Source organism: Anolis sagrei, chromosome 4, assembly GCF_037176765.1.
Source record: "Anolis sagrei isolate rAnoSag1 chromosome 4, rAnoSag1.mat, whole genome shotgun sequence".
NCBI classification, from domain to species: Eukaryota; Metazoa; Chordata; class Lepidosauria; order Squamata; family Dactyloidae; genus Anolis; species Anolis sagrei.
Window position 1 is genome coordinate 49,978,783 of NC_090024.1, and position 21,730 is coordinate 50,000,512.

At 40.7% G+C, this 21,730-nt stretch overlaps 1 protein-coding gene and 1 long non-coding RNA gene across 4 annotated transcripts in view; one reads left to right on the forward strand and one right to left on the reverse strand.

Moving 5' to 3' along the window:
• LOC132774837 (DGAT1/2-independent enzyme synthesizing storage lipids-like) overlaps positions 1-15,698 on the forward strand; it is a 30,248-nt gene extending 14,550 nt beyond the window's left edge. For both annotated transcript variants that reach the window (XM_060775320.2, XM_067467423.1), the window contains exons 3-7: positions 3,390-3,554; positions 6,214-6,407; positions 9,010-9,070; positions 11,854-11,993; positions 15,017-15,698. In XM_060775320.2, the coding sequence (XP_060631303.2) occupies positions 3,390-3,554; positions 6,214-6,407; positions 9,010-9,070; positions 11,854-11,993; positions 15,017-15,127 (671 nt within the window). In that variant the 3' untranslated portion in view covers positions 15,128-15,698. The remainder of the gene's footprint in view (positions 1-3,389; positions 3,555-6,213; positions 6,408-9,009; positions 9,071-11,853; positions 11,994-15,016) is intronic.
• The window catches only part of LOC132774839 (uncharacterized), a 37,604-nt gene that overhangs the window by 11,935 nt on the left and 3,939 nt on the right, over positions 1-21,730 (reverse strand). For both annotated transcript variants that reach the window (XR_009631445.2, XR_009631446.2), the window contains one exon: positions 7,765-7,814. This is a non-coding gene — a long non-coding RNA (uncharacterized lncRNA). The remainder of the gene's footprint in view (positions 1-7,764; positions 7,815-21,730) is intronic.

Here is a 21,730-nt window from a genome sequence, read left to right on the forward strand (position 1 = left end):
TACATCCTCAGAGACTGCCGTTAATATGGTGTCCAGTCCAGAGCGGATCAAAGCGACTTTGTCTGTAAAGAACCGAGCAAAAGCTTCACAGAGAGCTGCCGCGTCATCAGGGCACCCATCCTGAATGGTGGGTTTTAAAAGGCCTCTGACAACTCGGAACAGTTCAGCCGGACGGTTCTTTGCAGACGCAATAGTGGCCGCAAAGAAAGTTTTCTTTGCGGCTCTTATTGCTGCGGCATATGACCTTAAAAAGGACACAAACCGTGTTGGGTTTGGCTCGCTCAGATCCGAACGCCACACGCTCTCTAGTTCCCTCTTCTTTCGCTTCAACACCGCCAGCTCCTCAGTAAACCAAGGAGCTGGTTTAGTTCGGCTACTTGAGAGGGGACGTTCTGGAGCGATCGTGTCTATTGCCCTGGTCATCTCCCCATTCCAGAGAGCGACCAGGGCATCAGCAGGATCACCAACCGAGGTGGCGGGGAAATCCCCAAGAGCCATCAGGAATCCTTCCGGATCCATAAGCCTCCTGGGGCGGACCAATTTAATAGGTCCTCCACCTCTGCGGAGGTTAGGGGGCGCAGTAAGTCTAAAGCTGACCAGGTGGTGGTCGGTCCATGGCAACGGAGAGATGGATAACTCCTCAACACCGCCACCTTCCTCCCATCCCTGGCAGAAAACCAAGTCCAATGTATGTCCAGCACTGTGGGTGGGGCCAGATACTTGTTGGGACAGACCCATGGTCGCCATGGTAGACATGAAGTCCTGAGCCGCTCCCGTTAGGGCAGCCTCGGCGTGGACGTTGAAGTCCCCCAGCACAAGCAGCCGTTGGGACTCCAATGCCAGGTCCGAGACTACCCCCGCTAGCTCAGGTAGGGAGACTGTAGTGCAGCGAGGTGGACGGTACACTAGCAGAATCCCTAATCTGTCCCGGTCACCCACCCTCAGGTGGACGCATTCAAAATTTGTTGACTGCGGGATGGGGGTCCTGGTCAGAGAAATGGAATCTCTATAGACTACTGCAACCCCGCCTCCCCGCCCTCCGGATCTCGGTTGATGCTGCACAGAGAACCCGGGTGGACAAAGCTGGGTCAAGTTTACACCTCCAGCTTCGTCCAGCCAGGTCTCTGTGATGCACGCCAGATCTGCCCGTTCATCCAGGATTAAATCCTGGATTAAAGTTGTTTTACCATTGACAGATCTGGCGTTCAACAGCACCACTTTCAATCCTGAGGGACCGCCATCCTGGTTACACCTACTTACCATATCAGGAGACCGATTTGGGATTACTAATGTTGTTCCACGTTCCCTAGGCCGAATTAAAGGTCTCCTTTTCCCGTATCTCCCCTTCCCCACCACGACTTCTATGGGGGCTCCTCGGTTAATGGAAGCCTCTCCCTCCTCCATGACGCATTTGATACGTATAATAATAAACCAAGGATCATTGCGGTTTGCATGCCATGTTACAGTTTCAGTTTGCCATAGCTTTGCCTTCCAAGTGGTTTTTGGTCCTGTTAGGCTGTATTCGAGTTCCCTCGTGCTATTCCATTTCCTCTTACCCACATATGCAATTAGCAACCAAATTAACAGATGCCAAGAAGTAGATGGTGGCATGAGTAGTAATTGTTAAGCACAGTCAGGGCAGGGTTAAGCTGTTGAAATACAGATGGAAACTTATTTCAGCACAACACAGTAGAACAACAAATAAATGCGATGGCTTAAATTAACCCAAGGTGTTAACTAAAGTGCGTCATGGAGGCCTGATTCAACACTAGCTGTATCAATCGAATTAAAGTGCTATAGTTGGTTAAGTGCACAAAGAAGTAGTTTAAAGTGCTAATGGCATAAAGTGCAAGATCACAACAATTAATAAAATACACGATGTAACCAACTGGTCATGGAATCCAGATTAGTTAGCAACCATCAGGAACGGTCAGCACAAATTAAGATGATCAACATAGACTACAATAATAGTCAATAAAAGCAGAGGTAATTGGCACCGTCAAGAATGATTAGCACACTCAAAAATAGATAGCAAGGTTAAGAAAGATTAAGGTGCTAAAGCTCATATAAAATAATAGTCCACTGATGTAATAGGTTAAGGTGCTGATAGTATAAATGCTAGTAACCCACAAAATTGGAGACAATGAGATGCCGGAAGATGGCAATAATTAAACCAAAACAAGGATGGCCCACACGGTTTTCCGGATTTGGTGGGTTGCCCGGCGAGATGATAAAAACTCGAGCAATGGCGGCGGATTACTCCCAGAGGGATGGAGGAGCTGGGGCGCTGGAAAACGGCAGATCAGTGAACCGGCGCAATGAAGAACTCCCTCGAACGCCAGGCCGGACGTCCTTAATTGTTGGGGCGGAGCCGGAGCCGGAACGCCGGGCTGATGACCGAGCACCGGGTGGGTGACAGGAAGGGACGACCAAGTGTCCGGCAGAGCCGGGGCCAACGCGTCGGGCCACGGCAGGCAGCAAACACACGGGAGACCGGCGCGCCAGAGATCGATGCGCCGGAGGCCCAACCAAGCGCCAAGTTGAACGGCAGCAACTGGGGCCGCGAAGGGTTGGCGGGGCAGGCGCGCCAAGGACCACAGCAACAGTTCCACAACGGAGGCCCTGCAGGACACCAGGCCAGAGGCACTAGCGGCCGATGGAATCGAGGCCAAACGCCGGCTGGGGTTATCGAAGGGTCGCGTCAATTGCCGCGGTAGCAGCACCGGCTGGGCAGGGGGCTACTCACCCTTCACAGCTCCCTGAGAAGGGGAAGGCTCCCACCGTGGCCTTAGCTACGATGATGGTGGTGGCAGTGTCAGCAGCAATGGCGGCAGCAGCTCTCACCCGGTTGCTTGTCCCCTCCCGGGGGCAGCTCTGCCGCGGCCCAATCGGATGGCAGAGTGGCGGTAAAGGCCCAGCTGGAACACGCGGCGCTCGCGGCGGCGGCCTCAGAGGCGGCTTTGGCAACAGCACAGGCCCTGACACGTCCCTCCTCAGCACTCTGAGGAGGGGATGGACTCTGGCAGCAATTTCGCTGCGGCAAGGGCGACCGCAGCAGCGGCAACAACAGCGGTCTGTCTGTCTATCTCCTCTCGGTCTCCAGCACTGAGTTCTCAAGAATTAGCTACACAAATAGATGTCAAAGGAGACCCGTTTGCTGAAATGCTTTTGATTCTCTGCCGCAAAGTGTGGTGGAGACGCCTTTTTTGGAGGTTTTTAAACAGAGGCTGGATGGCCATCTGTCGGGAGTGCTTTGAATGCGATTTTCCTGCTTCTTGCCAGGGGGTTAGACTGGATGGCCCATGAGATTTCTTCCAACTCAATGATTCTATTATTCTCTGATTCCTCATCTTCATTAGTGACACTGTTTTGCTTTCCATTTAAAACAGGTTATGAACTACATGGCATAGAAAATATACCAAATGGACCAGGACTCATAATTTATTACCATGCAGCAATTCCCTTGGACTATATCTTATTTATAGCAAAGATATATCTTTTGGAGAAGAAAATATGTTATTCAGTGGTTGATCGCTTTGCCTTTAAAATGCCAGGTAATATTTATTTATTAAATCATTTATATGCTTAATTATTGTCTTTTTCTCCAGGACACTTTCAGGAATATATATGCACTTTCCCCATCTTAACCCAAGTATAACAAGAACAGCACTTTTAAAAGTCCTTTTTGTATCATAACAGTTGGTGAATCATCATTATCATTATCATTATCATCATCATCATTTATATCTCGCACCCTCTCCCAGAAAGGACTTATGGTGGCTCACAACAAAATAAATAAATACAATAAATGATATAACACAGACAATAATCATATATCAATGAACAAAAACAAAATGGCACAGTAGTGTCTCATAGTACCCCTTGAGAGTTCAAAAACTGAACCTAAAATAAAACGGACACAGGATACATGCCAGTATACAAACAGACTTGCATCAGAGGAAATATACATTTCCTGACCATCTATAACAAGTTTAGCTAATCTCCCTGGCACACAACAATATGCTGGTAATAGCATTTCACAAACGTATATTGGATGGATATACCTTTGCAGTCATTCAAATGCAATGATAAATTACCAAGCAGCTGCCAAGTAAACCCTATTCACATGAACTCTTTCCCTCACATTTAAACTTTCTGCTGTTATTAATAAAAAAATAACTGCCTGTCAACCCTAAGATTGAAACTATTAATTTGGTTTTCTTTAAGATTCATAAGAACAAAATAGCTGCAGTTTCTAAAATAAAATCTGTAGTTGATGATACTTTTAATTGAGTATAATTCTATGTTAATTTGGTTTTATGTTCACCGTAATACATTTCCATATCTCAGTTCCTCAAATCCTCTAGCCACAAAGCTGGAAGGCATTTTATTGGCTCTTTACAGTATAAATACATTGGGAGGGGCTTAAAAGGAAAGGGAAAAGAAGAAAAAGGAAAAAAGGAAAAATATTCATAGGGATTGGGCATATGCACTGATGCAAGATGACCAGATCACCCAAAGTACATTTTCTTAAAGTTGATGCTTCCTGCATTAGACTGCCAATGCCTTTCCACCCCTGAATGAACCTCATCACATTAAGGCTGGGATTCATCACAACCTGTTGCTCCATGCCCCGCATCACCCACCTGCCCCCATCCCATCCCATGCCGGTAAGTGTCCGCTGGCCAGTTTCCCCCTGTTGTTTCCTGTGCAACATGGGAAGCCTCCCGTGTTGCCACCGCAGCCCCTTACTATGCTTCCACTTCATTTGCAGCATGTACCCCTGCTGGAAGTAGATCGACTTTATGGAATGGGAGCTGGTGAGCTCCGCAACACAAGTGAAGTGGAAGTGTCATACAAAGGGAAATTTTGCCTGTCTGATAAGGCTGTAAGTCTTTTTGGGACACCAGTGCAATAGCCATTAACACTTTCTAGTCTTTAATATAGTTTGACTAATATTTAACAAAATGCTTATATATTTTTAGTTCAATCTCTTTGCTGAGATAATAGCCCAAACCTTAGAGATCTTAGCTCTAGCTTTACACGAATCTATGATCAGGGAAAAGGGATACAGCTTGTACTGGATGGGGTCACACTCTCCCTGAAGACACAGGTCTGCACTTTGAGGATCCTCAGTGCTGGACCTGGAGGTCCAGGTGTCATGGTGTCCTGGAGGGCTTTTGTACAATTAAAACTTGTGTGCCAACTATGTCCATTCTTTGGAAAGCCAGATCTGGCCACGGTGGTACATGTCTTAGTTACATCCCATCTGTAATACCGTAACTTGCTCTACATGGGGCTGCCTCTGAAGAGTGCTCAGAAACTTCAGCTGGTCCAAAGAGCTACATCCAGATTGCTAACTGGAGCTGGCTAAAGGGGGCAGACAACCCTCCTGTTGTAGCAGCTCCACAGGCTGCCAGTCTGTTACTGGACCCAATTCAAAGTGCTGGTTATGACCTTTAAGTCCTAGATGGTCCTGGTCCAGGGTATTTGGTCAACTGCATCCCCTTGTATGAACCTGCCCAGGCCCTGAGATCTTCAGGAGATGCCCTTCTCTTGGTCCCACTTCTATATCAAGCTCAGTTGGTGCGAATGAGAGAGCGGGCTTTTTCAGTGACTTCCTCACAACTCTGGAACTCCCTGCACAGGGAAGTCAGAATGGCTCCTTCCCTGCTGTCCTTCTGGCAGAAGGCTAAAACCTCTTTCTATTAAGCAGGAATTTAAAGATGAAGGTGTTTAAAATCTAGTCAGGGGATGCTATGGTTTTTAACTTTGAATATGTTTGATGGATTTTAACTGAACTTTTAAATACTGTTTGTGTTTAATTCTGTTTTAATGTTTGGATATTTGTATATTTTAAATTGGATACCAATGTTTTTATGTAAAGCCACTTTGAATCCCCTTTGGGGAGATAAAGTGGGGAATACAAATGATGATGATGATGATGATGATGTAATTATTTTTATTTCTTGTATTCTCAGAATTATGTGGCTTTGCATTTTTATATTCAGAACATTTCTTGAGGGAATTTATAAGAAATGTGTGTTGTATTTTACAGGAAAATATTTGATTAATACAATTGTAGTATGCATGTCTGGGAGGCTTAAAATATTCATGTTTTTTCCCACCGTCAGGGGGATCTTGCAAACGTTGAGGGCAGACTATATTGTAATGTGGCATTTAATAGGTATTTTAAAACTGCTTTTCATGTAGGCCTGAAGAATATGTACGAGATCTTGAAAATGACAACTGGTACAAAGGATGAATGTCTTTGTACTCTGAAGGAAGGTCACTTGTTGGCTATTTCACCAGGAGGAATGCGAGAAGCCCTCTTCAGTGATGAAACCTATACAATGATATGGGGCAAACGAAAAGGTTTTGCACAGATTGCTCTAGATGCAAAAGTGGTTAGTAAGAAACATGCATAGATTTTTTAATTGTTGTACCATGAGATGGAAATTAAGCATTTTATCATTGTCTTGATGATAAAATATTTATATTAATGATAAAATATTTCTCTAACCCTATATAACACCTGCTTTCTTTTTCCAATTGTTTTGTGGCTTTGCAAGTATTGATGACAGACCCCTATAGCAGATTTATAATAAATCTGGATTTCTTTTTTAGTGTGTTGTTTCTATATTGATTATTTTTTCTCAGTTATATCCACAACAACTTATAGCTTCCTATTGTTCTCCTTCCCCTGAATTCGCTGTTTATTTACTGTTTTTCGTCTCTTGAGAGTCCTTTCCTCTGTTCCATATGAAAACTGTTGTTCCAGTGCTCCCAAGCTGCTGTTGCTCACAACCTACTTATTTTTATATAACTCTTCATATTTTTTTTAGTGATGAGACGCTAGTGAATGGCTATTGGTGTTAATTGTATATTGTTGTTAATTGTATACTTTTCTATAATATGTTATGATGTTAACTGTTTTTTATACCGTGTGTTGATACCATTGAATTTTTGCTGTTCTTGTTGTTAACCGCTGTGAGTCGCCTAAGGGCTGTTGCTCACAACCTACTTATTTTTATATAACTCTTCATATTTTTTTCCTTTAAAAGTACACTTCTATTTCAGCTGCCTTCTCTTTTGGAAGATTTTAATTTATACACACAAGCCATCAAAGGGGTGATGTGGGTCTTTTTTTAAAATCCAGTTTGCATGAGTTTCAACTTCTTTCCCATCATCATATTGCATTTCTTCTCTTGCAGTGTATGCAGTGATATTTTTCTTCCCTTCCCCCGTGTAGGTTGTTGTTGGTATTTATCACAGCTATTCTATACTAGCTACTTAGGACTTTATTACACAGAGGCAGGCCCGTAGCCAGGATTTCAATTTGGGGGGGGGGGCTGATTTTGTTTCGGGGGGGGGGGCTGAGTCTGAGTGAAAGAGGGTCTACCCTAGCAAACCTTTTGAATCGTTACCCCAATACCCCCATGCATATGGGATATATTGAGTATTGTGATCAGATCATGATATGAATAAACATAGCAGTTTAAATAAACATAACAGTTTAAATAAAGTAAGGCCTTTTCGCGACCCACCATGAGAAATTCGGGGGGGGGGGCTGAAGCCCCTCAAGCCCCCTCCCCCCCGGCTACACGCCTGCACAGAGGTGAAATGTGGCACAATAGCAATATCCATTGTGTGATATCCATTGCGAGTCTGCTACCTTCCTATGATGAAGCAATTATTAGGAGCTATTAACATTCAAAGCCAATTAATAGGCTCTGATTATTATGCAAAAGTACCAGGACATACCTCATGTGATAAAATCTAGGAACTTCTGAAGTGGTAGCCTCTCCTCTCTCCTGCAGAAAACAACATGTATTTTGATCACATATTGTGAAATGCCTTTTAAAAACTCAAAACAAAAAAGTATGGTGTATAGTGAGAGGGTAGAGTCAGTGCATTTCAGTAGTGCAATAGTAGTAGATGTGAAATGTTGCCCATCATAATGCTGGTAAATGGCTGCCATTCTGCATTGAAGGAACACCATAGATTAGTTGTTCTAGTATAGTTATGTCCTTAGTTATGTATGTGCAACTTGCAACCACATCACATAAGCTCCTTTTTGGCAGCATGCACAGGTTCACCTCTGATTTTATGATGAATCCCACTGGTTCCCATTCCATGAGGTTAAACAACTTCCAGTGGGGCTACATCATAAAAGTAGAGTCAAAACATTGCATGCCATCGTGGTGGCAACACAGGAGGCTTTCTGTGTTGAATAGAAGTTAATGGGGGAAGCTGGACGGCTGATGCTTCTCCATGTGGGATGGGGACTCAGGTGAGTTGGACAATGTGGGGTGTGGGGCAACGGATTCCACACATCCCAATGGGTACTGCTGGATTCACCTCAATGTGTGGCCATTCCAGCAGCCTTTCTGATGCGGTTGTAAGTAAGAAATGCTGGCTCAATTCTCCTAAGACCATCTTAATGGCCATATTGGGCAAAGGAGGTCTATTTAGCTGCAGTTGAGGTTCAAAGAGGAGGATGTTCAGTCCAAACTCTGGAAACAGCCATTGAAAAGCCCCTCTCTTCAGGCACATGTGCCTGAGAAAACAATAGACTTGAGAGAAAATCCTTCCCCGAAGAACTTAGAGCACAATGTATTGTCGAAGGCTTTCATGGCTGGAATCACTAGGTTCTTGTGGGTTTTTTCGGGCTATAGGGCCATGTTCTAGAGGCATTTCTCCTGACGTTTCGCCTGCATCTATGGCAAGCATCCTCAGAGGTAGTGAGGATGCTTGCCACAGAGAGATCACAGTTTAGATTCATCCTGTGCTGTTCTGTACACAGACAGTATATATTTATGGGGGAAATATGTTTTATTATTCTATCTAACTACCACATAAGCAATAGAGAAACTTCTCCAATATTTAAGCATATTTTAACTAGTTTACATTTTTCTTCAGTTCCTTTTAAACAAGTATTGTAAAATTTAAATTGGGGTAGCAATTTCTCCCATGCACTAACCTCATATTTTTCCTCTCCTTACTTAGCCCATAATTCCTATGTTTACACAGAATGTTCGTGAAGGGTACAGGACCAGTGGAAAAATAGGTAACATGGATTTTCTATTTCTCTTCTTAATTTAAGTGTACTTTCTCCAAATTTTAAAATAAATTGTCACTATGGTAATTTAACATTCTGCAGGATACTGTATTCTATTTTATTTTACTTTCAACGTCGTAATTTTATTTTATTTTATTTGTATTAACGTTTTATTGAATTTTAACATAGGTAAGTAAAGGATAGAACATCAAAAGAGTGAGAACAATTTTTTTGGATAGGAAAGTTTGGAAAAAGAGAGAGATTGGAAAAAGGGAACAATTAAAGAGAGAAGAAAGAAAAAAAAGGAAGGCGTGATGTTTTGACTTCTATCTAATCTCCGGTGGTTGTAGAATCATAATAGTCAGCCTCCCAAGGGGGCATGGTACAACATTAATCTAAGCATCCCTGTGGTTTCTAGTCTGCTTGTGAGAGTTTGTTAGTTATATCATTAAGACTATCTTTAATTTCTTAAAGTAGTTTTTGACCAGGTCCCAAGGACTTCCAAAAAAAGTTGTAATTTTATTTTGAAGTTTTTACATTATGCAACGGTTTTATCAAATAAAATGTGTCCATTTATCCCTTCATCTCATTTTAACATAGAAATTGGTTCTTTTTATTGTTGTATCTTAGAATAAATGTATTGTGCATATTTTCTTTTAGTTATACTCGTCCTTCCTGTTAATTATATTCCACCTCTTTCCTAACATGGCATCCAAGAGGCTGATTACATAGATGAAAACAAAGTATAGCTATAAAATCGTGATTATAAAAACAGATTAGAGAAATGGGCCAAAACTAACAAAATGAAGTTCAACAGGGACAAATGCAAGAAACTCCACTTAGGCAGAAAAAAATGAAATGCAAAGATACCGAATAGGGAATGCCTGGCTTGATAGCAGTATGTGTGAAAACTATCCTGGAGTCCTCGTGGACAACAAGTTAAACTTGAGCCAACAATGCGATGCGGCAGCTTAAAAAGGGGGGGGGGGATTTTGGCCTGCATCAATAGGAGTATAGTGTCTAGATCCAGGGAAGTCATGCTACCCCTCTATTCTGCCTCTGTTCTCAGACCACACCTGGAATCACACTGTATCTAATTCTGGGCATTGCAGTTGAAGGGAGATGTTGACAAGCTGGAATGTGTCCAAAGAAGGATGGCTAAAATTTAAGTCCTATGTGGAGTGGCTTAAAGAGCTGGTCATGTTTAGTCTACAGAAGAGAAGGTTGAGAGGAGACATGATGACCATGTATAAATATGTGAGGGGAAGTCATAGGGAGGAGGGAGAAGGCTATAATACAGAATCTCAATCAATTTTCTTTAATTAAATAAGCCATCCTATTAAACAGTAAAAGATCTCCATATTGACAGAAGTTGACCATACAGTTGTTCTGGAGGACCAAAAGACTCCAAGAAATATGCTATCTCAGAATTAATTTGTTTGCAGTTTTCCCACATTAGCAGGTATCCTGGGCTCCTAACTCACTATATCATATTGAAAACAAATTAATAATAAGATTACCAATATCATACTGGAATTCCATCTACATTCTGGCCTTGGAATAATAATATTGTAGGGCTGGAAATGATATGGAACAGTCAACCAAAATAATCAAAAAATAGCAAGGCCTTATGCAGAAATGTTACATTTCAGATGCGTTTGCTAATAGGAATAAAGATGATAAAATGTATATAATTGTGTATGTCATGGAGAAAATGAACAGGGGTTAATTTCTCTTTATTTTTCATAATGCTAAAATCTGGAATCACCAATTGAAATTAAAGCAGGAGATTCAGGACCATGGAAAGGAACTATCTTTTGGCATAGTTATATTCTGGGATTCAGTATCACATTGTGCAATGATGACTGTAAGCATGGTTGGCTTTAAAAGGGGCTTGGATACATTTGTAGAGGTTAGAAACATTAATAGTCAGGATGTCAGTATGTCTTTGTATTTGAATTTCTGGGGTATATGGGAAGGAAGATATATTTTGATAACTGTTCCTGCAGTTAGGCTACTCCATAATTTTAAAATACATTTTATGAGCAATTTTGCAATTTATGAGCAATTTTGTAAATACGTTATATTTACAATTCAAATATAATTGAAAACAATTCAAATATAATTGAAAACAACCAAATCTTTCTCAAAAATAAGGAGAGGGAGGAAGGAAAACAGGAGAATCCCATTGACTGACATCAGAGCCAGCATTTCATCACAAAAGTAGAATGGTACAATCATCTCAGTTAGGTGATGGGAGCATGCTGTGACTTGCTCTTCCTGGTTTTTTTTTCATGTCAGGAGTGACTTGAGAAACTGCAAGTCACTTCTAGTGTGAGAGAATTGACTGTCTACATGGATGCTGTCCAGGCAACGCCCGGATGTTAAGCTAAAGGCTTCCCCTTGACATTAAGTTTAGTCTTGTCCAACTCCAGCGAGGTGGTGCTCATCTCCATTTCTAAGTCAAAGAGCCGGTGTTGTCTGTAGATGCCTCCAAGGTCATGTGGCTGGCATGACTGCATGGAGCCCAGATGTTAGGGCAGATAATTGGTTTATCATGGAGAATAGGCAGATCGACAATGGGATGCAATTGTATCATGCGATAGGGACCATAAAAAAAGGTGACAGTCCTGCTCCAATGCCAGTTTGCCTCCTTCATGCGATAAAGCCCATGCAAGTCCAGGATCTATTTTTGATGATGTTATTGCACTTTAGAATTTTCTTCCTGTAAACATGAACTTGAAAGCTGTGAGGTGCATGCTGATGTGTCATTTCGCTTTTATCTCACATAGGAGTATTGCGAAAACTATATGAATCTCTTCGAGTGCCATTTGTTTTTATATATGGTGGGTGGCCAGTTAAATGGCGTACATATATAGGAGAGCCTATTCCATACGACCCAAATATAACTGTTGAAGAGCTAGCCAAAAAGGTAAGCTAATTTATACCTGAAAATTCAGATCCCACTGATACTTGATTTTCCAGGACAATCATACTTGGCCACAAGTGATTGCTTCTGATGGCTTTACATTCCTTTGCAAAATTGAAATCCCTTTGCTATTTGATATTACCTTTTGCCCTCAGGGATTCTCAAATGCTCTCTAGGGAATGGGGAGGCAATTTTGGCATATGTTTATAAGAAGAAGGATTTTGATCCTATAGAAGTGGTCCAAAGTCTACTTCTAGATTACTTCTTGGTGAAAAAGGCAACCTCAACTGGGCCTAAAAATGATCTAGAGAGGGTTAAAATTATTGTGAAATTTCCTACACACCTCTGAAATGATATTTACATGAAACTTTCCCAATTTTGTAGGAGACACAATCCTCCAAGGCTGCTTGCAGTGCTAATGGTAGCCAATAATAACAAAAAGTTACCTGCTGTGATTGAACCCCCCCCCCCTCACACACATCTATCTATCTATCTATCTATCTATCTATCTATCTATCTATCTATCTATCAATGCTCTGTTCGTTTTGAGTGACATCATAATGCAAAATATGATGGACTAATTGCCACCAAATTTGGCCACAGGACACCTACTAACCCAAGGAGTGACCATCACTCAAAAATTGATTTTTTTTTGTAGTGGAAGTTGCTGAGATCTATAGTTAACCTACAATTAAAGAACATTCTGAAGTCCACCAATGATGGAACTGAACCAAATTTGGCACACAGGGCTCCCAGGACCAAGAGAAAACACTAGAAGGGTTTGGTGGGCATCGGCCTTGAGTTTTGGAGTTGTAGTTTACCTACATCCAGAGAGCACTGTGGACTCAAACAATGAAGGATCTAGACCAAGCTTGGCACGAATACTCCATATGCCCAAATATGAACACAGATGGAGTTTAGGAGAAATAGACCTTGGTATATTTTGGAGTTGTAGTTAATGGGATTTATAGTTCACCTACAATCAAAGAGCATTCTAAACTCCACTAACAATAGAGTTGGGCCAAACTTCCCACACAGAACTCCCCATGACCAACAGAAAATACTGTGTTTTCAGTGACCCTTCTGACACCCCCCCCCCTCCCGCAATCCCCCCCCCAGGGGTCCTAACCCCCTGGTTGAGAAATCCTGCCTTAAGGCCATCCAGTACAAATCCCTTCTCCAGGGCAAGAAAATATAATCAAAACCCTCCTGACAAAGAGCCATTTAGCTATATATATATATATATATATATATCATACACACACACATGTATATATATGTATATGTGCATGTATATGACAGATATAGTATCATAGATTTGAAAGGGACCCCTAAAGAAGGGCAATTATATGTTGCATGTTTCAGAGTAGGCAAACCAGACATTCTCTACATCAACACTGACAAGAAAAACAACAAGCATAAAGAAATTACATATATTAGAAACCAACCTTTCTCATTACTTTATTTTCCAGATCACTAGACTGGGCCACAGCAATGTGTGGCAGGGGATGGCTAGTAAAATATAAACTACATAATGCTTTAAATGGGGAATGGGTACAAGTGTTATATACAGAAACAATTAGTGTGTAAAAACACAAATACCTAACCAAAAATTCAGTTCCAGCACACCAGCATTTCTGTTAAGATGACATATTAAGAAAAACATGCACAGTGTTTGGTCAGGACTTGAGCTATTACATCTAATTGTTTGGACAGTAGAACAAAGTTATGCCAGGATCATCTGGAAAAAAATTCAGGAGTTCACAATGTTTTGCTTGGCTTCCTAACAAAGCAAACAAACATTATTTTGTTTCTCTTTATCTATACTTCTGAACATCCGAGCAAGGTTTGCTCAAAAGGTGAAAACAATATTCCTCTGTTATAGTCTTCTTGGAAGGATAAAGAAACTATTGCTCTCTATTGAAAATGGAGGGGATTACTGAAAAAGAAGAGTAATTTCTGTCAAATTGAGCTTTTATAGAGGATACTATTACAGGTTAAGCATCCCTGATCCAGAATTGTAAAGTCTGCAGTACTCCAAAGCCTGAAATTGTTCATGTGATTGGCTGGAAGAATGTGCTCAAATTTAGTTTAAAACAAAAATAAGATAAATATTACTTAAATTTACCTTCAGACTGTGTGTAAGATATACACAAAACATGAATGAATTACTTGGATTCCATCTCTGAGATATTGCATTATGTATGTGGACATACAGCTTATTGCAAATTCTGAAAAAGAAAAATCCACAATCTAATGCACTTTGGGTCCCATGCATTTTGGATTACGGATTTTCAATTTGTAGTGCCTTCTAGAAAAAAAGGTGGGAGGGAAACAGACTTCCACCAAACTTTTTACCTTTCAATCAAAGAAAGAAGGATGTAATTCTCTCTTGAGACCAAATGGTAAGATGAAAAGTTTTTCCCAGAGAACTTAAAATTAGGGTAAATTTATATGATAGAATACAGTTCTTTAAGTTACCTGAATCTGAAACATACCATGTTCTAGTTATTATTTTTGTAAGCACCAAATTGAAAAATGATCCCTGTCCTTAACCTACCCTTTCACACTTCTTTTACTTCTTTAAAACATAGCTCAAAATGATTAGGTATATTAATAGAATATACTTTTCAGCATTAAGCTCTATGAGAAAAAATGATCCTTCTCAGCTTCTAATCCATAACTCTGTCCATGGCCCTACCACATCAGCTGGGAACTTCTGTTTTTCCTTTCCTTATTCATTTCCTTATTCCAGAATGTTGTAGCATAGAGGGGGCCTAAGTTACCCAGTGGGATTCCATGGCTGAGTGGGGATTAGCAGCATAAACCAATGCTCAAATCAATTCTGCCGCACTAGAAGTCTAAATATCCTTCCCTAAACTGAAAATTCTAGGATTTCAGAGGATAGAATGACTGCAGTTAAAGCAGAATCAGAACACTCCAATTCTGTTGAGTGAGAGTCTTAGGTTGAAAGAGAACTTCAACATAAAGAAAGCTTGAATTGTGCTTTTTTCTTATCTTAACAGACAAAGATTGCTCTGCAGTACTTAATAGACAAACATCAAAGGAAGCCGGGATGCATAATAAGAGCTCTGCTGGAAAGATTTTATAATCCTAACCATGCAAAAGATGTCTGATTACCTTGAATAAACTATGTGGCAAGGTCTGCTTCATTATTTAAATACTAAACCAATTTTACTGCCTTGCTGTAGAAGTGGGAAGAAGTACATTAGTGTTCTTGAACCACGGCACACCCTCTCCCAAATTAATCTGGATCTTTAAAAGACTTCAAGCAAGATATACAATATTCTCTTTATTTTTTAAACCTTTTGAACTTCTGCCGCTTCGAGTTTATGCTGTTCTGAAGCCGCTGGAGGCTCTGGGAGGATCCAGGAGCAACTGTACCCTGCACTATATTGAAATCAAACGTCTTAATAAATTTATTAAATTATATTCTTGTGTAAATTGTATTGATTGTATTCTGTATCAGTTCCTAAATGTATACAGCTGTATCAAATATGTTGTGAAGGCATCGGTTTCTCCAATGCCCCTTATTTTAATAAGCTTCTAGGAAAAGAGATTTCTCAGCCATTAAGAGGTCCCTCCAGAAATCTCACAAACTAGATAATATCAGTTTCTTTGCGTATATATGTGAGAGATTATTCCGTTATCACCAGGGTAGTACAGATACAGTGAAGACATCTGCCTTTGCGCTATGCTACTTTGCTGCTGAGTATGCATGCCCAGTGTGGAACACATCTCACCATGCTAAAACAGTGGATGTGGCTCTTAATGAGACATGCCACATTATCACAAAGTATCTGCACCCTACACCACTGGAGAAATTACACTGTTTGGCCGGTATTGCACCACCTCACATCTGCCAGGAAGTAGCAACCAATAGTGAAAGAAGCAAGGCAGTGACATCTCCAGCCCACCCCCCTGTTTGGGTATGAGCCAGCACACCAATGCCTTAAATCAAGAAATAGTTTTCTAATATCTACAGAGACGCTTGCTGGAACACCTCAGCAAGCGAGAGTCCAAAAGTGGCAGGCTAAAACCCAGAACCTCAATCAATGGCTGATACCAAATGAGAGACTCCCTCCTGGGCACACAGAAAACTGGGCAACTTGGAAGGCGCTGAACAGACTGCGCACTGGCACCACGAGATGTGCAGAACCAACCTTAAGAAATGGGGCTACAAAGTGGAATCCACGACATGCGAGTGTGGAGAAGAGCAAACCACAGACCACCTACTGCAATGGAACCTGAGTCCTGTCACATGCACAATGGAGGACCTTCTTGCAGCAACACCAGAGGCACTCCGTGGCTAGCTACTGGTCAAAGGACATTTAGTCAACTACCAAGTTTGCAAACTTTGTGTTTTGTTTGTTTGTTTGTTTTTAATGCAATATAACTGTTTGCTCCTGACACAATAAATAAATAAATAACCAGGGTGGTATTTATATTGTTTACTTGTTTAATTATGACAGGAGATTTATAGTTCCAATGGAAGAGAAGGCTAAATCAAAGATGAATATGTTAGCTTTCTGAAAGGGCAGCTGAGCCTTTGGTTACCCAAAAATATTACATTTTTTTTTCAGGTCTTGCACCTTTGTCTTCTTGGAACTAGAAACAAAAATCAATCAAGACATCATCTATATACTCACATCATAATTGTTTTTAGTTTTGGCCCTCCATGAGAGCATCTCTGCAATAGATTGGACCTATAAACCAACTAATTATCAGCATTTCTTCTTCCTGCCATGGGGATGCCCTCCTCCTGTCTGTGACAAAAAGGAACCCCTCAGCCAGCCTGTCCATAGATCCTAGTTAGCCCATTTGTCAGCAAATTAGGAGGAGATGCGGAAAGTCTGAATAGCTGTCAAAGTTGCTTAAAAATGCCTTGTACTTTGCTATAAAGGTGTGCTTATACATTCTGAATAGTACCCTGGCATCCTTTTTGGCCAGATTGTAAAAAACCTCTATAGTTGGTCTTCAGACATGGAGTGCTTTGTTTTCTCTTCTGGCTGATCAGGTTTAGCAGAAGGTCACTGGGCATATACTTTCTTAACCACAATCTTAGGTGAAATCACTATATAAGGATCTACTGGTAGATATGGGTAATCTGAAGTAGATACGCAATTGTTTAATAATCCCACTTCAGACCCCCATTATGTCACTGAAATGAAAATGGAGAATGATGAAGGGGAAAGCACCAAAAAACAAAGAGGAGCTTCAGAATTCTTGTATTGAAAATATAGGTCTTTTGCACCCATGGTTGGTGGATCTCAGATTGGCAGAAAAAAAGACTCCATGAGTCTGATGTCTAGTCATCTGTACTTTCTTGTATTACTGCTGTTTTCATAAAATTTAAAGTTCAATTGCTTTAAGCATTTAACATTTCTATACAGATCTATTTTCTTCTTCTAAAGGTGAAATGGTATGGAAGAAGTTTTCTACGTAAATATGGATGTTTTACTGGTGGTTGTTTTTCATTCTTAATGTAATACTTTATACTTTTTAGGAAAAAGATAACTATAATACCTGCTTGAAAAAATATCATATAAACACATTTCATGCTGATGATAATAACAGTACAGACAGTCCCCAAATTGCGAACAAGATTGGTTCCATAGGTTTGTCCTTAAGGTGAATTTGTATGTAAGAAAGAACAGGTACATTTTAAAGTGTGACTCCAGATATATATATCTGGATAGCATATTTATCACCCCTGTGGCATTTGCTTTGCTGTCTGTGCCCCTGGTGTTGGAGGAAAATTCTGAGAGTGCCTTGGACCGTGAGAAGATCCAACCTTTCCATACTTCAGGAAATAAAGCCCAACTGCTCACTGGAAGGAAGGATATTAGAGGCACATAATGAGAAGACAGGAAAGCTTAGAGAAGACAATGATGCTGGGGAAAATGGAAGGAAAAAGGAAGACGGGCCAACGAAGGGCAAGATGGATGGATGGTATCCTTGAAGTGACTGGCTTGACTTTGAAGGAACTGGGTGTTCCCACGGCTGACAGGGAGCTCTAGCGTGGGCTGGTCCATGAGGTCATGAAGAGTCGGAAGTGAATGAATGAATAAACAACAACAAAAACATTTCCAAAATACTTTAACAAAGCCACATTTCTGGCTGAAATAGTGATAACTTTGCTTTCTGGCAATTTGATGTACAGAAACCTTGTTTGAAACACAAAATGAATTAAAATGTTAAAATTTCCTTTGGGCTATGTGTAGAAAGTGTATATGAATTTTGCTGTTTAAACTTGGATCCCATCTACAAAATATCTCATTATGTAGTTATATGCAAATACAAGTATTTGAAATCTGAAAAAAAAATCCAAAACAGTTCTGGTTGCAAACATTTCAAATCAGGAATACTCAACCTGTGTGACATTTTGAGCTTTCCTTACACAAATAAGAACATGTGAGATGGTGCATAAAAATACTACAGGCACACAAGATTTTGTAGTACTATCTTACATTATTGACCTGGAATGTATAGGGTTAATATTAATATCTTAATATTCAGAACAGTATTGAGACATTATGAGTTCTATCTCTCTATTTTTAGGGAATTTTCTTAATTTGCATCATTGTTGATTGCCTATTAATGTCAGTTGTGTTCACAGTGTAATAACAGAGCCATCAAATGCCAATCCCACATTGGGAACATACGTATCTAACATCAGACGAAGATATACTATTTGTTATTTAAGTATGACCAAGAAGTGCTTTCAACTGATTGGAGATGACTTGCTACACATTGAGCTGAAGGTGCCTTTCCCTAATATCCAAAAGTAATTTTCCAGTAACCTGAAATATCTTCCTTCCAATAGTCGAGTTAGTATGTGCAATATAAACGTTCCCTACTTTGTCTTCTAAATGCCCCAAATAGCTCAGGTTCAGACTATCTTAAAGACAAAAGTCTGAAAGAGGAGTAGAGAAGCACCAAACTCTGTTACTGTCACCATCATAGCTGTACCCCACCCCCCAACCCCACCTTACTCTCCACACTGAAGGCAAGAAAGAGGGAATGTCTGCAGCTGAAAGTTTAAGGTTGAAAGGGATAGCAATAAAGGCACATTTACTCTTCCATCTGTTTGGCCTTGCAACTCTAATTGTGAGCTTCTTTGGTGCTATATTAGGAAAAATATTTTAAAATAAATTTATATAATAACATATAGACATACATCTTTGGAGAAAATAGATTTGACACAGATTTTTTCCTAGTGTCCTTGTTTTATTCAGTCATCATCATAGTGAAAGAACAGTGTAGTAGAATCAGGTTTCATCAGGTCTCAAAAACAAAACATCCCTGAATATAATAATCTGATTTGCATTACAACTATTACCTCTGTGTCCCAATTCCAGAAGCCGTTTCTAATAAGGTTACACGGGTATTATTTAAAGTTATTGCATAATTACTTCTATATTGAAATATGGTCACGTGTATAGCTTACGGAAAGTATTAACATTTATGTTCTCATAGGTAGGATGGCATGAGATACATCTAAGATAATTGAGAGGAGCCTCCTCCCACTTCTGCAAGACTCTGGAAAATACTCAATTGAAAGTATTCCTGACTGGGAAAACCTCCAGACCTAGTTTTCAGGATGTCTGCAGTGGAAAGAAAACAGAAGACATTTCTTCCATGCTGGAAATAAAGCACCCATGCCATGCTGGATGTAATAACTTTTTTTCTGAGTAAAAATGTTTACTTTAGCACTATCACTTTTTTCTTATATAGTAGTTGTGGAAAGAGTATATGGTAGACTGCCTACAATATAACAGGGAGATAATATGGAAAACTTCCTAATAATGGAAACACATTCATATGACAACAGAAGGCTAGTTTATAGTTTATTTTAATTGCATAATTAAGATCTGCATTCAGTGATGACGAGGCTTGCGGCTCCATGTGCACTAATAAGATTTATTTGTCATACAACTAATTAAGTGGGATGCAGTTCCTGGAAACATATATCAACAAGGCTTGTTAGCCTTTTAGGTACCACACAGCTCTTCACTGTTTTTGCTACAACAGACTAATACCAACCTCCTCAAAACCCCAAAACAACAACAATAACAAATAGTGACCCATAAATTATCTTTCTCTATAGTTACTTCAGGTTGTTAGGAAATGTATTAGGTGTATATCTGTCTCAAAATTAACTGCAATTTAATCATGCAGAAATATTTTGATGTGGTATTTATTCATTTATTTTACATCTTGGTTTTTCTTCAGTATGGGACCCAAAGCTGCTTATAATGCCAGTTAAAACAAAGTAGCTAAAGCAATATATACGACAAAGTAATAAAAAATAAGCAAACAATTGAGTTATACATTAATTTAAAACTATATTTCCTTTTCATTAATGGTTATAAATTGTAATTTTATTCATTACTAGCTGTCCTCTGCCACGAATTGCTGTGGCCCAGTCTGGTGATTTGGAAAAGTAATGAGAAAGCATGTGGACAATTTCAACAGAAAGGAGGAAACCATGAAAATGAACAAAATCTGGCTACCAGTATTAAAAATAACTCTAAAATTACAACAGCAAAAAAAACAGAGGGTAAACAATCAGGGACATTTATTTATTTATTTATTTGGGGTTCTTGTACCCCGCCCTTCTCACCCCGAAGGGGACCCAGGGCGGCTTACAGCTGCAAGGCGCACTTAGACGCCTGCTACACAAACAATCATCACAAAAAAATATAACAGTACAAATTCCCACAATTCAACATTATCCAATAAAATCAGTAAAATGATAAAATCAGTAAAAACAATACAAACCTGGATCTTCCTCCTACCCATCAGTGTACAATCAACTCAAAGATCTGTTTTGGTTCCATTTCGACAATCCTGCCGATCTTACACATCTGATTGTCTTATTTGGTTGTTATTGTCTAATTGCCTGGTTGCCCAAAGGCCTGGTTCCACAGCCATGTCTTCACCCTCCTCCTGAAGGAGAGGAGGGTTGGTGCTGTTCTGATTTCCCCCGGGAGTGAATTCCACAGGTGGGGGGCCACCACTGAGAAGGCTCTGCTTCTCGTCCCCACCAGCCTCACTTGTGAGAGTGGTGGGGTCGAGAGCAGGGCCTCCCCAGATGATCTCAAACTCCGAGGTGGGACGTAGAGGGAGATACGTTCGGACAGATACACTGGACCAGAACCGTATAGGGTTTTGTAGGTTAAGACCAGCACCTTGAATTGTGCTCGGAATTGAACCGGCAGCCAGTGGAGCTGGCACAACAGGGGGGTGGTATGCTCCCTGTATGTCGCTCCGGTGAGCAATCTGGCTGCCGCACGCTGGACTAGTTGGAGTTTCCGAACAGTCTTCAAGGGCAACCCCACGTAGAGCGCGTTGCAGTAGTCTATCCGGGATGTAACAAGAGCGTGGACCACCGTGGCCAGATCAGACTTCTCAAGGTACGGGCGCAACTGGTGCACAAGTTTTAATTGCGCAAAAGCTCTCCCGGCCACCGCCGAGACCTGGGGTTCCAGGCTCAGCGGTGAGTCCAGGATCACTCCCAAGCTGGGACATCAAATCACCTCTCAACAAAAGATTGCCCCAGGCACTGCCAGGCCATCAAATGCTAATCAAGGTGGTCAGTTGAAACATTCACACCTAGCTCCAGCAGACAAGAGTTCTTTGTCCCACTCTGGTCATTCCACAGATATATAAACCCATTTTCCTAGTTCTAACAGACCTCACTACCTCTGAGGATG